At 54.2% G+C, this 13,921-nt stretch overlaps 1 protein-coding gene across 1 annotated transcript in view; it reads right to left on the bottom strand.

The window, feature by feature from the left end:
- Positions 1 to 290: 290 nt before the first annotated feature.
- KCNN4 (potassium calcium-activated channel subfamily N member 4) overlaps positions 291 to 13,921 on the bottom strand; it is a 16,490-nt gene continuing 2,859 nt past the window's right edge. The window contains exons 2-9 of the mRNA XM_017502341.2: positions 11,758 to 11,853; positions 9,422 to 9,849; positions 6,971 to 7,106; positions 4,421 to 4,531; positions 3,823 to 3,941; positions 2,724 to 2,793; positions 1,296 to 1,463; positions 291 to 850 (exon numbers count right to left, since the gene is read on the bottom strand). Of these exons, the coding sequence (XP_017357830.1) occupies positions 1,299 to 1,463; positions 2,724 to 2,793; positions 3,823 to 3,941; positions 4,421 to 4,531; positions 6,971 to 7,106; positions 9,422 to 9,849; positions 11,758 to 11,853 (1,125 nt within the window). The 3' untranslated portion in view covers positions 291 to 850; positions 1,296 to 1,298. The remainder of the gene's footprint in view (positions 851 to 1,295; positions 1,464 to 2,723; positions 2,794 to 3,822; positions 3,942 to 4,420; positions 4,532 to 6,970; positions 7,107 to 9,421; positions 9,850 to 11,757; positions 11,854 to 13,921) is intronic.

Here is a 13,921-nt window from a genome sequence, read left to right on the forward strand (position 1 = left end):
GGAGGCAGTCCCATCTCACAGGTAAGGTAAACTGTTGAGAGGTGAAGCTACTTACCCAAGGTCACACAGCCAGTGGATGGCAGAACCAGGATTTGGACCCTGATCTGTGTGAGTTCAAAGCCATTGCTCTTTGCCTGAGATCTGGGCAGGGGTTTGCCGAGGACTGCCCAGCCTACAGAGCTGCGAGGGCACTTAGGGGAGAAGGCCTCTGAAACAGGTTCAGACAGGGCAACGGTCCTCCACCGGCCTGCCAGTTAGGAGTGTAGACATGTTTAGAGGGAAATGTCAACTTGTGGCTTTAACATTTATTACAAAGATAAGAGCAGAGGCTGGTGAGTTACACTTCTTCCTCCCCCGCCAGGTGTTCTCTGCAGCTCTGGGAAAATGGTGTCCTCTTTGTTGTTCCGCCAGGGTGTGCCACCTCCTGTCCCACCCCAGCCTCATATCCAGTGCTTCAGCTCGGCCAGCGGTAACCGAAGCCTCCCAGAATCCTGGATCCGGGCCCCCAGTGCCCTCTTCCCCAGAGACCCAGGAGTCCAGCCTCCAGGCACCTCCACTTGTAACCGAGAGCTGGAGGTCGTCCATAGCAGCATAGTGAGAGTGTTTTTGAATGAGGGTGTGCAGAGTGGCGGTGACCGTGTTCCCACCTGCGGTCTCAGGTGGGCCAGGGCCTCCCCACTTCAGCCAGCGTCCCCTCCAGCAGCCGTCAGCGAGCCAACCCACTCCAAGCCAGGGCCCCCTTTGCTCTTTGCACTTGAGGTGCTTTGTTCAGGGCTGGGTCAGGAGTGGCAGAGAGGGTGTCCATCACCTCAGTCCTGGGGAAAGTAGCCTGATTCCTCCTCCCTGGGTCCTGGAGAGACAGAGAGACTGATGGGCAGGCAGGCCAGGAAGAGGGGGAGCGAGAGTGGGACACACCAAGGTGCAGACAGAAAGCGGTGGGCAGAGGTGAGAGGTGGAGGGTAGGCATCTCCGGGCCCCGAGGCCAGGGTGTGGGAGGGACAGAGACATTGGATGGACAGAGCCAGAGAATGTGCCCAGGACAGGCAGAGAGAGAGAGAAAGAGAGAGCAAGCAAAGAGGGAGGAGGGCATCAAGCGTCAGTGAAGGGGAGAATGAACATCTTTCTTCACTGCCAGTCCAGCCCTGAGCTGAGTCCTTTCTCCAGCCAGTGCCAGAGCTGAAGAGAAAAGGTGGCCTTGTCTCCAGGCCATCCCCTGCCCCCTTGGCCACACAGGGTGCTGGCCACAGGAACCCTTCCTCCAGGATGCCTTCCTGCCCTGGTCCCAGCCCACTCACCAGCTATGTGGCCTCCTGGCTGGGTTCTGGAAGTTGCCGCGGCCCCAGGGCTGTGCTAAGCAGCTCAGTCAGGGCATCCAGCTTCCCCGACAGCGTGTCAATCTGTTTCTCCAGGGCCCGGTGTGAGCTGCTCAGATTCAGCTGCAGGTCATACAGGATCATGTGCATCTGAGGGGGAGGAGAGGGTCAGTGGCGTCAGGGGGCTGACGACCCCCGCCTGCTCCATAGTGAAAGGCAAAGGAACCAACATTGACTACAACCTTATGGTCCTCTCAGGATTATCCTCAATAATAACTGTTAACATGGATTGACACCTACCACATCCCAGCTACCTGCCCAGGTGTTTCCCGGTATGGTTTAAAATCCTAAAAGCCATGGGTAGTGGGAATCCTGTTCCCATCTTACAGCTGAAAGAAACAGGCATGGAACAGTTAAATGACATGCCCAAGGCAGCCCCTGAAATAAGGCCTAGAATATAGTAGGTGCTCATTAAATATTTGTAGCATGGATGATACCCGACTTCAACATCCACACAGTGTTTGACTTCATTCTCTCACTAGGACTCACAGCTTGATCCCTGAGGGTTTGTGAGTTTTCTATGGAAATTCTTGAATTGTGTGTTTTTTGGCTTGATAACCTTCAGAAATTGCCGCCTGCCCATTCCTGTAGATCTGGGCCACCGCCTCCTCACTGAGACCGGCCATGCGGTTTTGGGACCTGCATCTGTGACTGTGCTTACCACGGCATTGGTGCCAGGGGCCACTGTTTGAACTGTCATGGGCTAATAAGAAAAAGCAAAGGCCACGGGATAACCAGAAGGTGCTGTGAGCAGGGCCAAGGGGGTGTTGTGGCATCACTGTCCCTGAGCACTGGCGAAATCAAGTCGTCTCTGCAGAAGGAAGGGGCGGGTGGCTGAGTCACACCTTGGCCGGGCAAGCTTGCATGAAAGTCCCTGTGGCCCTGGGCACCCCCTCCACAGGAGCAGCAGAGATTTTTACGGAAATAATGTCACCTGTTTCCTTGTCAGTGTTGTTAATTTTAATTTTATTTGTTTTGCCATCTAAGGGCTTGGTTTGTAAATTTGCTTTGGTTTTATTGTATGAGTTGTAGTTGGAAGGAATTTTATATCCGTCCACATGTAAGTAACCTAACCATAAAGATATTTTGAAACCAAACACTGGGGTTCTTTGTGCAATTTTTTTTTTCTAAGTTTATAAGGGATCTGTGCCTTGTGTGAATGTAAAAAGCTCTGTGTTGGATCATTCATTCCTTCCTTCCTTCCTTCCTTTTTCATTCAACCACAGACCTTTACTGACAACCTGTGTGTGCCAGGCCCCTGCCAAGGTTCCCTGTTCTAGGGCCAGATTTCCATTCCTGTGGCCTCAACCTCCCCTTTCTTGGAGACCTCCTCCCATGGGATCCTTGTACCTTGGAGATGTCCACCATGGAGTTCACTTGTTCCCGGAGCTTCCTGTGTTTCAGCCGCACCTGGCGGAACCTGTGGGAAGAAGTGGGGAGTCAGTTCTACAAGCCTGGTCCCTAAACATGGCTGTAGCTCAGGGGTGGAATGAAGGAAGGAGAGGAAAATGAAGAAACAGAATAAAGAAGAAAAGTTGGCCAGGTGTCGTGGCTTACGCCTGTAATCCTAGCACTTTGGGAGGCCGAGGCGGGCAGATCGCCTGAGGTCAGGAGTTCGAGACCAGCCTGGCCAACATGGTGACAGCCTGTCTCTACTAAAAATACAAAATTTAGCCAGGTCTGGTGGTGGGAGCCTGTAATCCCAGCTACTCGGGAGGCTGAGGCAGGAGAATCACTTGAACGTGGGAGGTGGAAGTTGCAATGAGCCGAGATCATGCCATTGCACTCCAGCTTTGGTGACAAGAGCGAGACTTCATTAGGAATCTTCACTCAAAAACAAAAAAAGAGGCCGGGCGCGGTGGCTCAAGCCTGTAATCCCAGCACTTTGGGAGGCCGAGGCAGGTGGATCACAAGGTCAAGAGATCGAGACCATCCTGGTCAACATGGTGAAACCCCGTCTCTACTAAAGCTACAAAAAATTAGCTGGGCATGGTGTCGCGTGCCTGTGATCCCAGCTACTCAGGAGGCTGAGGCAGGAGAATTGCCTGAACCCAGGAGGCGGAGGTTGCGGTGAGCCGAGATCGCGCCATTGCACTCCAGCCTGGGTAACAAGAGTGAAACTCCGTCTCCAAAAAAAAAAAAAAAAAAAGAAGAAAAGTTGTCAAAGAGCTGAAGGAGTGGGAGGGGATGGCTGCACCCTGCATCCCCATGAGCCCCCATCCCCAGTAGAGACCCAGGTCCACAGACACGCCAAGATATGCAAAGACAAACCAGCACAGACATATAGAGGGTCATGCATGGTCAGATCCATGTGGACAGGCTGTTACGTGAGACCACACCTGGGCGTCCTGACCTGGGCAGGCACGGACACACACACACCCAAGCTGTGCAGAGAGATGACTGGGACATGGGTGCACACAGATACATGCTCATACAAAGCAGCCCTCACGTGCTGATGGCAGCCAGCAGCCTGCGCTGATGCCTGCGGGCGGCTCGGGACTCCTTCCTGCGAGTATGTTTGTAGAACCTCCAGGCTTCTTGCAGCACTCGGGCAGCGGACTCCTTCATCTGGGGGTGGGTGGGGCACAGTGTCAGTGGAGATAGACCCTTGGGGCTCTGGGAAGGCAGGGCTAGGGCTGGGACTCTTGGGTCCTAGGGGAAGCGGGGTGGTGGGAGGGCTGGACTCATGCCTCTTCAAAGAGGGGTGTCCCCACTGGGCTCAGTGGCTCACGCTTGTAATCCCAGCACTTTGGGAGGCCGAGGCAGGTAGATCATAAGGTCAGGAGTTCGAGTCCAGCCTGACCAACATGGTGAAACACTGTCGCTACTAAAAATGCAAAAATTAGCTGGGTGTGGTGGCGCTCGCCTATAATCCCAGCTACTGAGGAGGCTGAGGCAGGAGAATCACTTGAACCCGGAAGGCGGAGGTTGCAGTAAGCTGAGATCAGGCCACTGCAATCCAGCTTGGGCGACAGAGCAAGACTCCATCTCAAAAAACAAAAGAAAGAAAGTGGGGTGTACTGTGGGTGCCATATGCCCATCGTCACCTCTTTGGCATACTGGATATCCATCATGAAGTTGTGCACATGCTTCTCTGCCTTGTTGAACTCCAACTTCCGGGCCACCACGGCCACCAGCAGTGCTGTGCAGCAGACCCCCTGTGGGCAGAACAGGCCCTGTGGCATGAGAATGTGCCACCAACTCCCTCCTAAACCTGCCCAACAGCCACAGAAGGCAAGTACAGCCATCCCCAGTTGACAGACAAGCAAACAGGCTCAGAGAGGAGAGCCAAGGTCCCCAGCTCAGAGAGGTGGAGCTAGAATCATAAGTTGTTTATGTCCGAGCCCAAATTTGATGCGTAGTATTCACGCCCACAGGATGGGCTCTTTCATGAAGGGTATGATTGGAGGAGCAAGGGAAGGCTGGGTTCAGGGCCAAAGGCAGGCCTCTGGGTCCTCACTGCTGACGTGGTCCGCCACTGTGTTATGAAGGGTGTCCCTCCTCCTCCCACTCCCACAGCCACTTCCTAGCTCCAGCCCTGTCCTCTCCTTCCTGGACCATCTCCAGCCTCCCACTCACCCTCCCTAACCCCCTGGGCCCACTCTAATCTCCTAGACTTCCACTACCCTGAACTTCTCAGCCTGGCTCCCAGGGCCTTCCAGGGTCCACGCCTCCCACCCAGACAACTCAGCCCTGACTCCATCCACACTGCCCTCCCTGAGCACCTTCCTCTGTACATTCTCCTCCCTTTCTTCTCCCAATGCTCCTGGTCCTTCAAGGCCTTGCCAATCCCTAGCTGCTCATAGCACCTGCTCACCTGTCCCCGCGTTAGAATAAGTCCTCCTTGGAAAGATCCCACACCCTATAGTTTCAGCTCTTGATCACTCAGAACCACTTCCAGTCACAAACACTGGGGACTGCCTGGGTTCCAAGGCCAGCTCTGAGCAACTTATTTAATCTCTCAGTATTTCAGTGTCTCATCTGTGAAATGGGCAGGGCCTCACAGGGTTACTCAGTGGATTTCGTATTTAGGGCAGAGGCTGGCACAGAGTATGTGCTCAGTAAAAGTAAGCTATGATGACTCAGCCATGCCGTGGAGCCTTTCTGCCAGGAGCAGGCTGTGAGCATCTCTCTAGGTTTCTGTTTCTCCTTTTGTCTAATGAGGGAGGTCCTGAGTGGCCCTGCAGGTCCCTGACTGAGTCTCTGCCCCTCTTCCCTTGCTCCAAAGACTCACCACTGGGGGAGTGGAGGTCACCACATCCTTCACTTGTGCACCCAGGGATTGGGGGGATCAATATGCCCTTCCTGGGCCCACATCTGGGCTAGGAGCTGGTGGCTTGGATCCCTGAGGGTGGCAGGAACCAGATCTTGTAGGGAGGTGAAGGTCAAGGCATTAGGTTCTGGTCTCTAGAGGGGGCCAGGGCTGTGGGGGAGGACCTGAGTGACTGGGTCTATGGAGGTAAGAAGGTAGATGTCAGGGTTCAGGAAGAGGCTGACTCAGGGGCTGCAGAGCCTCTGCCTCATCCTTAAGGGCACAGGAGCTGCTGTGGGGTGGCTAGATGCCTGGGCACCCCCAGACCTTTTTACTGAGCACTTCCTGTGGGCTGGGCACTGTTGGAAGTGCTTTACATGGTTGAACCCATTAATCATCTCAGCAAGCCCACGAGGAGTCGCTAGCTCAGCATCCCTATTTCACAGATGAGGAAAGTGAGTCTCAGAGAGATCACGTGGCTCGCCTGAGCTCCCCAGCCAGGAAGTGGCAGAAGCAGAATTTGGACCTGGGTAGCCTGGCCCCATAGGCATGCACTTGATAACTGGACTCTGCCCCCTTGATGGAGGCTGGGAGATGATATCTGGGTTCTGAAAGAAAATGGGGCTTCGAAGTCAGGAGCCTGGGTTCCTGAGGAGGATAAGGGACAAAGCCCTAGCTTCTAGAGAGAGCAAGGACTTAGGGGCTGGATTCCTAGGTCTGATTTTTAATTTAATTTACAATTATTATTATTTGAGATGGAATCGTGCTCTTGTTGCCCAGGCTGGAGTGCAATGGCATGATCTTGGCTCACTGCAGCCTCTGCCTCCTGGGTTCAAGCAATTCTCCTGCCTCAGCCTCCCAAGTAGCTGGGATTACAGGCACCCGCCACCATGCCCGGCTAATTTTCTTATTTTCTGTATTTTTAGTGGAGACAGGGTTTCACCATGTTGGCAAGGCTGGTCTTGAATTCCCAATCTTGTGATCCACCCACCTCGGCCGCCCAAAGTGCTGGGATTACAGGCGTGAGCCACCGCACCTGGCTTTTATTTTATTTTTTAGAGACAGGGTCTCACTCTGTCACCCAGGCTGGAGTGCAGTAGAACAATCATAGCTCACTGTAACCTCAAACTCTTGGGCTTGAGTGATCTTCCCACCTTGGCCTCCCACAAGGTTGGGACTGCAGGTGAGCATCTTGGTCTTGAAGAGAGAACGTGGCTGTGGGGGCCCCAGACACTCAAGTTTCTTAGGAGCTGTCCGTGAGAGCATGGGCTGCCTCCATGGCTTCCTGGGGTCCGAGGATGACCAGTTTGGGATAAGGATCGGTCCCCAAGAGAGTTGTACTCACCATGACTCCAGTGCAGAGGCAGACAATCTTGCCCCACATGGTGCCCGGCACCACATCACCATAGCCAATGGTCAGGAATGTGATGGGGATCAGCCACAGTGTGTCGGAGAGGTGCCCAGTGGCATTAACAGCCTGCCTATGTGGAAGGGTGGGTTAGTTCTGAAACCCTACCATGGAGGTTTCCATGACATCCCCTCCCCTCCGCTTTCTTCCCCTTCCCATATGCACCCACAGTCCTAAGAATCACCTGGACAAAAACCCAATCAGTTCTGAGCTTTGGAAAGGCTGCCTGGCTTTCTGCTGTGTGACCTGGGCAAGTTGCTTAGCCACTCTGGGATGTTAGACTGGGTCTAGCCAATCTCCATGCCGGTATGGTCTCAGTTAGGCTACCTGGGTTGCTGCATTCAGAGCACTCGATTGAGGGTGGAGAGTCGAGAGGGGGCCAAAACCCAGTCAGACCCTCACAGGCAGCTGCATCCACCCAGAGGAAGGAGTGTGTTTTTCCAATTTCCACAAAGATGCTGTGTGGTCCAGAAGTGGCCCTATCAGGACCAGAAAGGACTCTAAAGAGGCTTGGTGGGACTCTGCCTTCCTTTCCTTTCACTTCACAGAAGGAGACATTTAGGTCCAGCCATGGAAGGGTTGAAATGTTGCGATTTGTCCAACTGTGTCCACAGGCCCCTTGCAGCAACATTGGCAGGGAAAGCGTCAAATCTGAGGGCCCCAGACACCCCAGCCCACCAGGTTAGAGTTTCTAGGAGCAAAGATGGAATCTGCGCTGTTCACAAACCCCACCCACCTCATTCTAGTTTCGGGATTTCTGCCCTGGAATTTTGAACTTCAACTTCCTCCCTGTTCTCCATTTTTCAGATGAGAAACACGATGGGGGGATTATTCATTAATCCTTATTCTGACCAATTTCCCACTTGGGAAAACTAAGATCCTGAAAGGTGAAGGAGTTTAAAATCATGACAGAGGCCGGGCACAGTAATCCCAGCACTTTGGGAGGCTGAGGCAGGAGGATCACTTGAAATCAGGGGTTTGAGACCAGCTGAACATGGTGACATGGTCTCTTCTAAAAATACAAAAATGACAGTCACAGTGGCTCACGCCTGTAATCCCAGAACTTTGGGAGGCTGAGGTTGGGAGTTCAAGACCAGCCTGGCCAACATGAAGAAACCCTGTCTCTACTAAAAATACAAAAAAATTAGCTGGGCATGGTGGTACACGCCTGTAGTCCTAGCTACTTGGGAGGCTGAGGCAGAAGAATCACTTGAACCTGGGAGGTGGAAGTTGCGGTGAGCTGAGATCATGCCATTGCACTCCAGCCTGGGCAACTAGAGCAAAAAAAGTCTGTCTCAAAAAAAAAAAAAAAAAAAAAGCCAGGAGTGGTGGCGCACACCTGTAATCCTGGCCACTTGGGAGGCTGAGGCATGAGAATCGCTTGAAGCTGGGAGGCAGAGGTTGCAGTGAGCAGAGACCGTGCCACTGCACTCTAGCCTGGGTGATAGAGACTCCATTTCAAAAAAAAAAAAGAACTGCAAGGGAGACTACAGATGGTGGAACATGACACCCATTTTTCAGATGTGGAAACTGAGGCTAAGAGAGGAGATATCTAAAGCTAGAGCTTCTCATTCTCCTCCTGCCCTCAAGGATCTTTGCCACATATACTAGACCAGAGGTTCTCAACCTTGGGTGGGCCATAGACTCACCTGGAAGGCTTGCTAAAGCAGATTGCTGGCCCTACCCCCCAAGATTCAGTAGGTCTGGAAGGGACCTGAGAATTTTCATTTGCAAGTTCCCAGGTGATGCTGCTGGTCCTGAAACCACACTTTGACAATCCCTGGCCAAGATCACTCCCAACCTCTTTCTCTGCAAGGGATAGAAATTGAAGCCTGGCATGGGGTTACATAGTACATAACTGACAGCCAGGATCTAGTTCCAACTCCCCGCATGGAATTATTTTCCAGAGCAGCTCCAAATCATCCCCTTCCTAGGGTCACAGAAAGCACCTACCTACAGTGCATTCTGTGCTAATTTGGAGAATATGTCCCTTTCCTCCAAGGCAGAGGCAACCCTTTAGCCAAGTCCCAGAGACAGGTTTGGAGACAGAACAGATGGCCTGGAAACCTGAGGCAGTAGAGGTTCGGGAGCCTGAAGGGAACGGCTTTCTAGGGTCTGTATGTGCCTTTGGAGAGACTGAAGGCTGCACGTGTAAGATTTTGGCTGGGGGCTTGTCTGTTGGTTCCTCTCAGCCAGTTGATGGGAGTGTGGGCAAATTTTAGCCAGCAAGAGGAAAAGGGTTCAAAGTGTGAACTTTCTCCATTGCTTGGTCCTAGGGGGACCTCAACCTGCACGGCGGTACAGGATGGCTGCTGTGGTTGTCCGGGGTTCCGGGTGCCCTCTGCTCCCCTTCCCTCCCCTGCGCATTTAGGCCTCCAGCACCCTCACCTCTCAGCCACGGACAGCACCCAGGCGGTGGTCAGCCAGAGGCCGAGCGTGAGGCCGAGCAGCAGGCGGCCGGGGTGCGTGTTCATGTAAAGCTTGGCCACGAACCAGTGGCGGAAGCGGACCTGGTTGAGAGCGCCGATGCTGCGGTAGGAGGCGTTGAGCAGGACGCCGCTGCGCAGGAGCACGGCGCGGGGCACCAGGTAGAGGCGCAGCAGCATGGCCAGCGACAGCAGCGCTTCCCCCTGGCTCAGGAATCCTGGCCAGGGCTGCGGCGAGGTCAGCGGCGACCCTGAACCCTGCGCGCACAGCGGGCCCCCCACAGGCGCCGGGTGCAGCCCGCACACCGCCAGCTCCAGCAGGATCTGCGCCGCCTGCCGCCCGGTCAGCGCCACGCGCCAGTCCCGCAGCCCGTTGTCGGTCATGAACAGCTGCCGGGAAGGGGCCGAGAGGGGAGGGTTCAGGCGCAGGTCAGGCGCGGGTCAGGCGGCAGCTCGAGCCTGCCTGAGCCCTGAGATAAAGTGGGTGTGCCTGCCTGGCCCGGAGCGAGGGAGATAGCGCTGGGAGGGAGACGGATAGGGAGGGAGCGGGACAGGACTTGAGGAAGACATCTCTCCACTTTTTCCTCCTTTCCCCCACCACCCACCCCACTAGGTCCGGCCCACTTCCAGCCTCAGGGAGCGCCGACTGTGTACCTGGCATTGTTCTATGTGCTAAGGACACACAGTGAACCAAACAGAACCCCTGCATCCTGGGGCTTGCATTCCGCATGCCTGGAGCTCGCTCCTACTCCGTTTCAGGTGACACATGTGATGATAATAATAATATCAGCAATAACAAAGCCATGGACCGAGGGCGATGGCTCACACCTGTAATCCCATCACTTTGGGAGGCTGAGGTGGGTGGATCACCTGAGGTCAGGAGTTCCAGACCAGCCTGGCCAACATGGTGAAACCCCTTCTCTACTGAAAAATACAAAACTAATCGGGGCATGGTGGCGCACACCTGTAGTCCCAGCTACTCAGGAGTCTGAGGTAGGAAAGTCACTTGAACCTGGGAGGCAGGGGTTGCAGTGAGCCAAGATCCTGGCAGTGCACTCCAGCCCGGGTGACAGAGTGAGGCTCCATCTCAAAATAAACAAACAAAAAAAGCCACACAAAGCAATAAGAAAGTCAGCATGTACTGGGCACTGTGGATACACCAGGCACCACTCTACCCCGTTTACTGAGTCACATGTTGTGGCTCAGTAAATGCTTACAGCCCAGTGAGATTGTTATTATTGCCCCCATTTTATAGATGTGGAAACTGAGGCCTGGGTCCCTCCCCTGGGGAATGGCGCGCTGGGCTACAGGCCACTTAACTGCTCTATGATAAGATGATAATGTGCACTGCTTACTGAGCACCTCTATGTACCAGGCACTGCTCAGAGAATTGCCACACATGGCCAGTAATCCCCATCCTATATGCAAAGTTGTGATAGGAGAGGGGCAAGGGGGAAAGGAATGGAGTAACAGGATCTGGGCAATGAGGGATGGGTTGTATCTGGGTGAGACCCAAGATGGAGTATGGATGGGGAGAGTTCCTGGGTCTGGGGCATGGGGAGGTTTCTGGCACAGAGATAGGGTGATCAGGAGTGGGCACCCCTGGGACCCAGCCGGGTGTGGTGGCTCAAGTCTGTAATCCTAGCCCTTTGGGAGGACAAGGCAGGCAGATTGCCTGAGCTCAGTAGTTGGAGATCAGCCTAAGCAACATGGTAAAACCCTGTTTCTACTAAAATAAAATAAAAAAATAGCTGGGCAGTGTGGCACGTGTCTGTAGTCCCAGCTATTTGCAAGACTGAGGCACAAGAATTGCTTTAACTCAGGAGGTAGAGGTTGCGGTGAGCAGAGATTGTGCCACTGCACTCCAGTCTGGGCAACAGAGCAAGACTCTGCCTCCAAAAAAAAAAAAAAAAAGGAGCGGGCACCCCTGGGGCCTTAGGTTGCTTCGGGACTGGATTGGGGATGAATGTTGGAGCACAGGGATCTGGGAGGCTGAGGTTGCCTGGGGCACAGTGGACAGAGGCCTGGGGGCAGAATCAGCACTGCAGGGGCACTCTCAGCATCCATGAGCGTGCAAGGGGGGGCCGGGGGCCACAGGGGAAGAGCAGGGCTGGTCGGCAGGTTCTGCCTGTCTGCTCTTGGTTCAGCTCATCTGGGTGGGTGAGGGTGTGGATGCAGCATCTGAGGCAGAGGAACCTCATTACTCAGATCAGGAGGAGGAGGAGAGTGGAAAGTGTGAGCTGACAGGGCACTGCGGGGATTGGGGGGAGCAAGGCTTAGGGGCGGGGCCTGCCCTACCTGGACCTCTTTGGCATGGAAGGCCACGATGAGGCAGAGGAGTAAGAAGGTGGAAATGCTGATAATGCATTTAACCAGGAACAGGTAGAGCGCCCACTGTTGGGAGGGACAGAAACGGGGGTGAGATCCGAGGTGTCTCTCCGCCTGGCCAGTCCCCTTTTCTTTCCTTCAAAACCACCATTTTTTTCTTGATTCCCAGTTTTCCTAGCCAAGCTCCCCTGCAGTCCAGTCCCTCTTGATGTGTCGGTTCTGAGGAAGTCTCAAAACCATCATCTGGGCCCACAGTGGCGGCTCACACCTGTAATCCCAGCACTATGGGAGGCCGAGGCAGGTGGATCACCTAAGGTCAGGAGTTTCCAACCTGCCCTGGCCAACATGATGAAACCCCATCTCTACTAAAAGTACAAAAGTTAGCCGGGTGTTTAATCCCAGCCACTTGGGAGGCTGAGGAATCAGAATCGCTTGAACCTGGGAGGTGGAGGTTTCGGTGAGCTGAGAGATGGCACCACTGCACTCCAGCCTGGGCAACAGAGCGAATCTCCATCTCGAAATAAGCAAACAGACAAAAAACCCACCATCATCTAATCTCCGGGAATGCTCTCTTTCTCTCCAACAGGACAACGCTGTCCAGATGCTGGTGTCTACCCTCTTCCTCAGCTCTTCTCCCGAGACCCATACCCATGAAGGAGGACCTTGAAACTCACATTCCTTCTTATTCCTGTCCCATTCCCCATCAAAACTACTTCTTCAGCTGTGTGTGTGTGAGGGGTGTCTAGAAAAATACATCTAGCCTCTAGAGAGTGCCCCCTCCCCTTCCCTTCCTACCCAGCTGGTGTTGCCCTAGAAACCAACTTCAATCATCCCCAACCCCAAATCTGGAAGAACACAGAAACTACCATTCAGTCCTCAAGGACTGAATCACACCCTTCCCTGCCCTCATCCAGAGAGCAAGGTCTGAGCCCCAAGCCTCGGCTCTGGGACAGCCCCCTCAGTTCTGCCCCTGAACCTTGCCGCCCCCACCCCACCCCTCTCTTCTGGCTCTAAGCCCAGGGCAGATCTGGCCGGAAGCACAGGGCTTCCAGAAACCACAGAGAGATTGTTGTTGCTTCCCTCCCACCCCCACTTCTTTGTGTGGCACAACCTTGGAGGAATCTAGGATCCTGGAGAGAGGGATTTAGAGGGGACTGGGGCTGTTGGATTTCCTAAGAGGGGTTGGCCCCAGCCTGGCGGGTTATTTGCAGGGGGATGGGGACCACCTGGGTGTCCTTACAGAGCACTGCACCTGTTTCTCCTAAAAGGGCTGCCAGCTCCCCGGGCTGGGCCAGTGCCCCGCCTCTGAGCAGGGGAAGAGGGCCAGTTTCCTGCCCCAGGGGCCTGTTCCCCTACCTCCGACCTGAACAATGGTGGTGTTGTCACCAGCCCTCCCCCACCATCTATGGCTCCCTGGTTCCCTGCCTCCTTCTTCAGTCTGTCTCAACCCCCCACACCACTAAACACAAGCCCCCTCCCCACACTGCAATTCGCTTCTCTGGCGGTCCCCTCTACCTTTCCAACTCCTCTTCCCCCAAACCCTGGACCTGTCCGCACTTGGGCCTATACTTTGGTCTCTGAATTTCCCTGTCTCTAGGGATGGTTGTTTCTGTCTCTCCATGTGTTTTGAGGGTCTCTGTTTCTCTTGGCTTTTCTAACGCCCTGTGTGTATCTCTCACTGGTGGATTTCTCAGCAGCTTCACAGCCCTTTGTCTCTCTTTAGCTATGCCTCTCTGTCTCTTTCTGCATCTTTGTCTCCATCTCTCTTTTTCTCTCCATGTATCTCTGTGTCTCTGTCTCTCTCCGTACCTCTTCCCATCCCCCCTCCCCCACCCCACCTGGTGCGTTTGGATCTCTCTATCTGGTTCCCTTGGACTCCCTAGGGTTTGGTACCTGCCTCTCTGCCAGCCCCTCCCCCTGGGGAGCAGGTGTCTGGGTCCTTTGCAGAAATGAGTTCATTAGATTGAGATGGAGGTGGGAAGGGGATGTGGATGTTACTAACAGATCCCTCAAACAGGGACTGAGGAGCTGTGGCTCAGGCCTGTAATCCCAGCACTTTGAGGCAGGAGGATTGCTTGAGTCCAGGAGTTTAAGACCAGCCTAGACAACAAAGCAAGATCCCACCTCTACAAAA

The sequence above is a fragment of the Cebus imitator genome, unplaced genomic scaffold, assembly GCF_001604975.1.
Source record: "Cebus imitator isolate Cc_AM_T3 unplaced genomic scaffold, Cebus_imitator-1.0 Scaffold296, whole genome shotgun sequence".
Lineage (NCBI taxonomy): Eukaryota > Metazoa > Chordata > Mammalia > Primates > Cebidae > Cebus > Cebus imitator.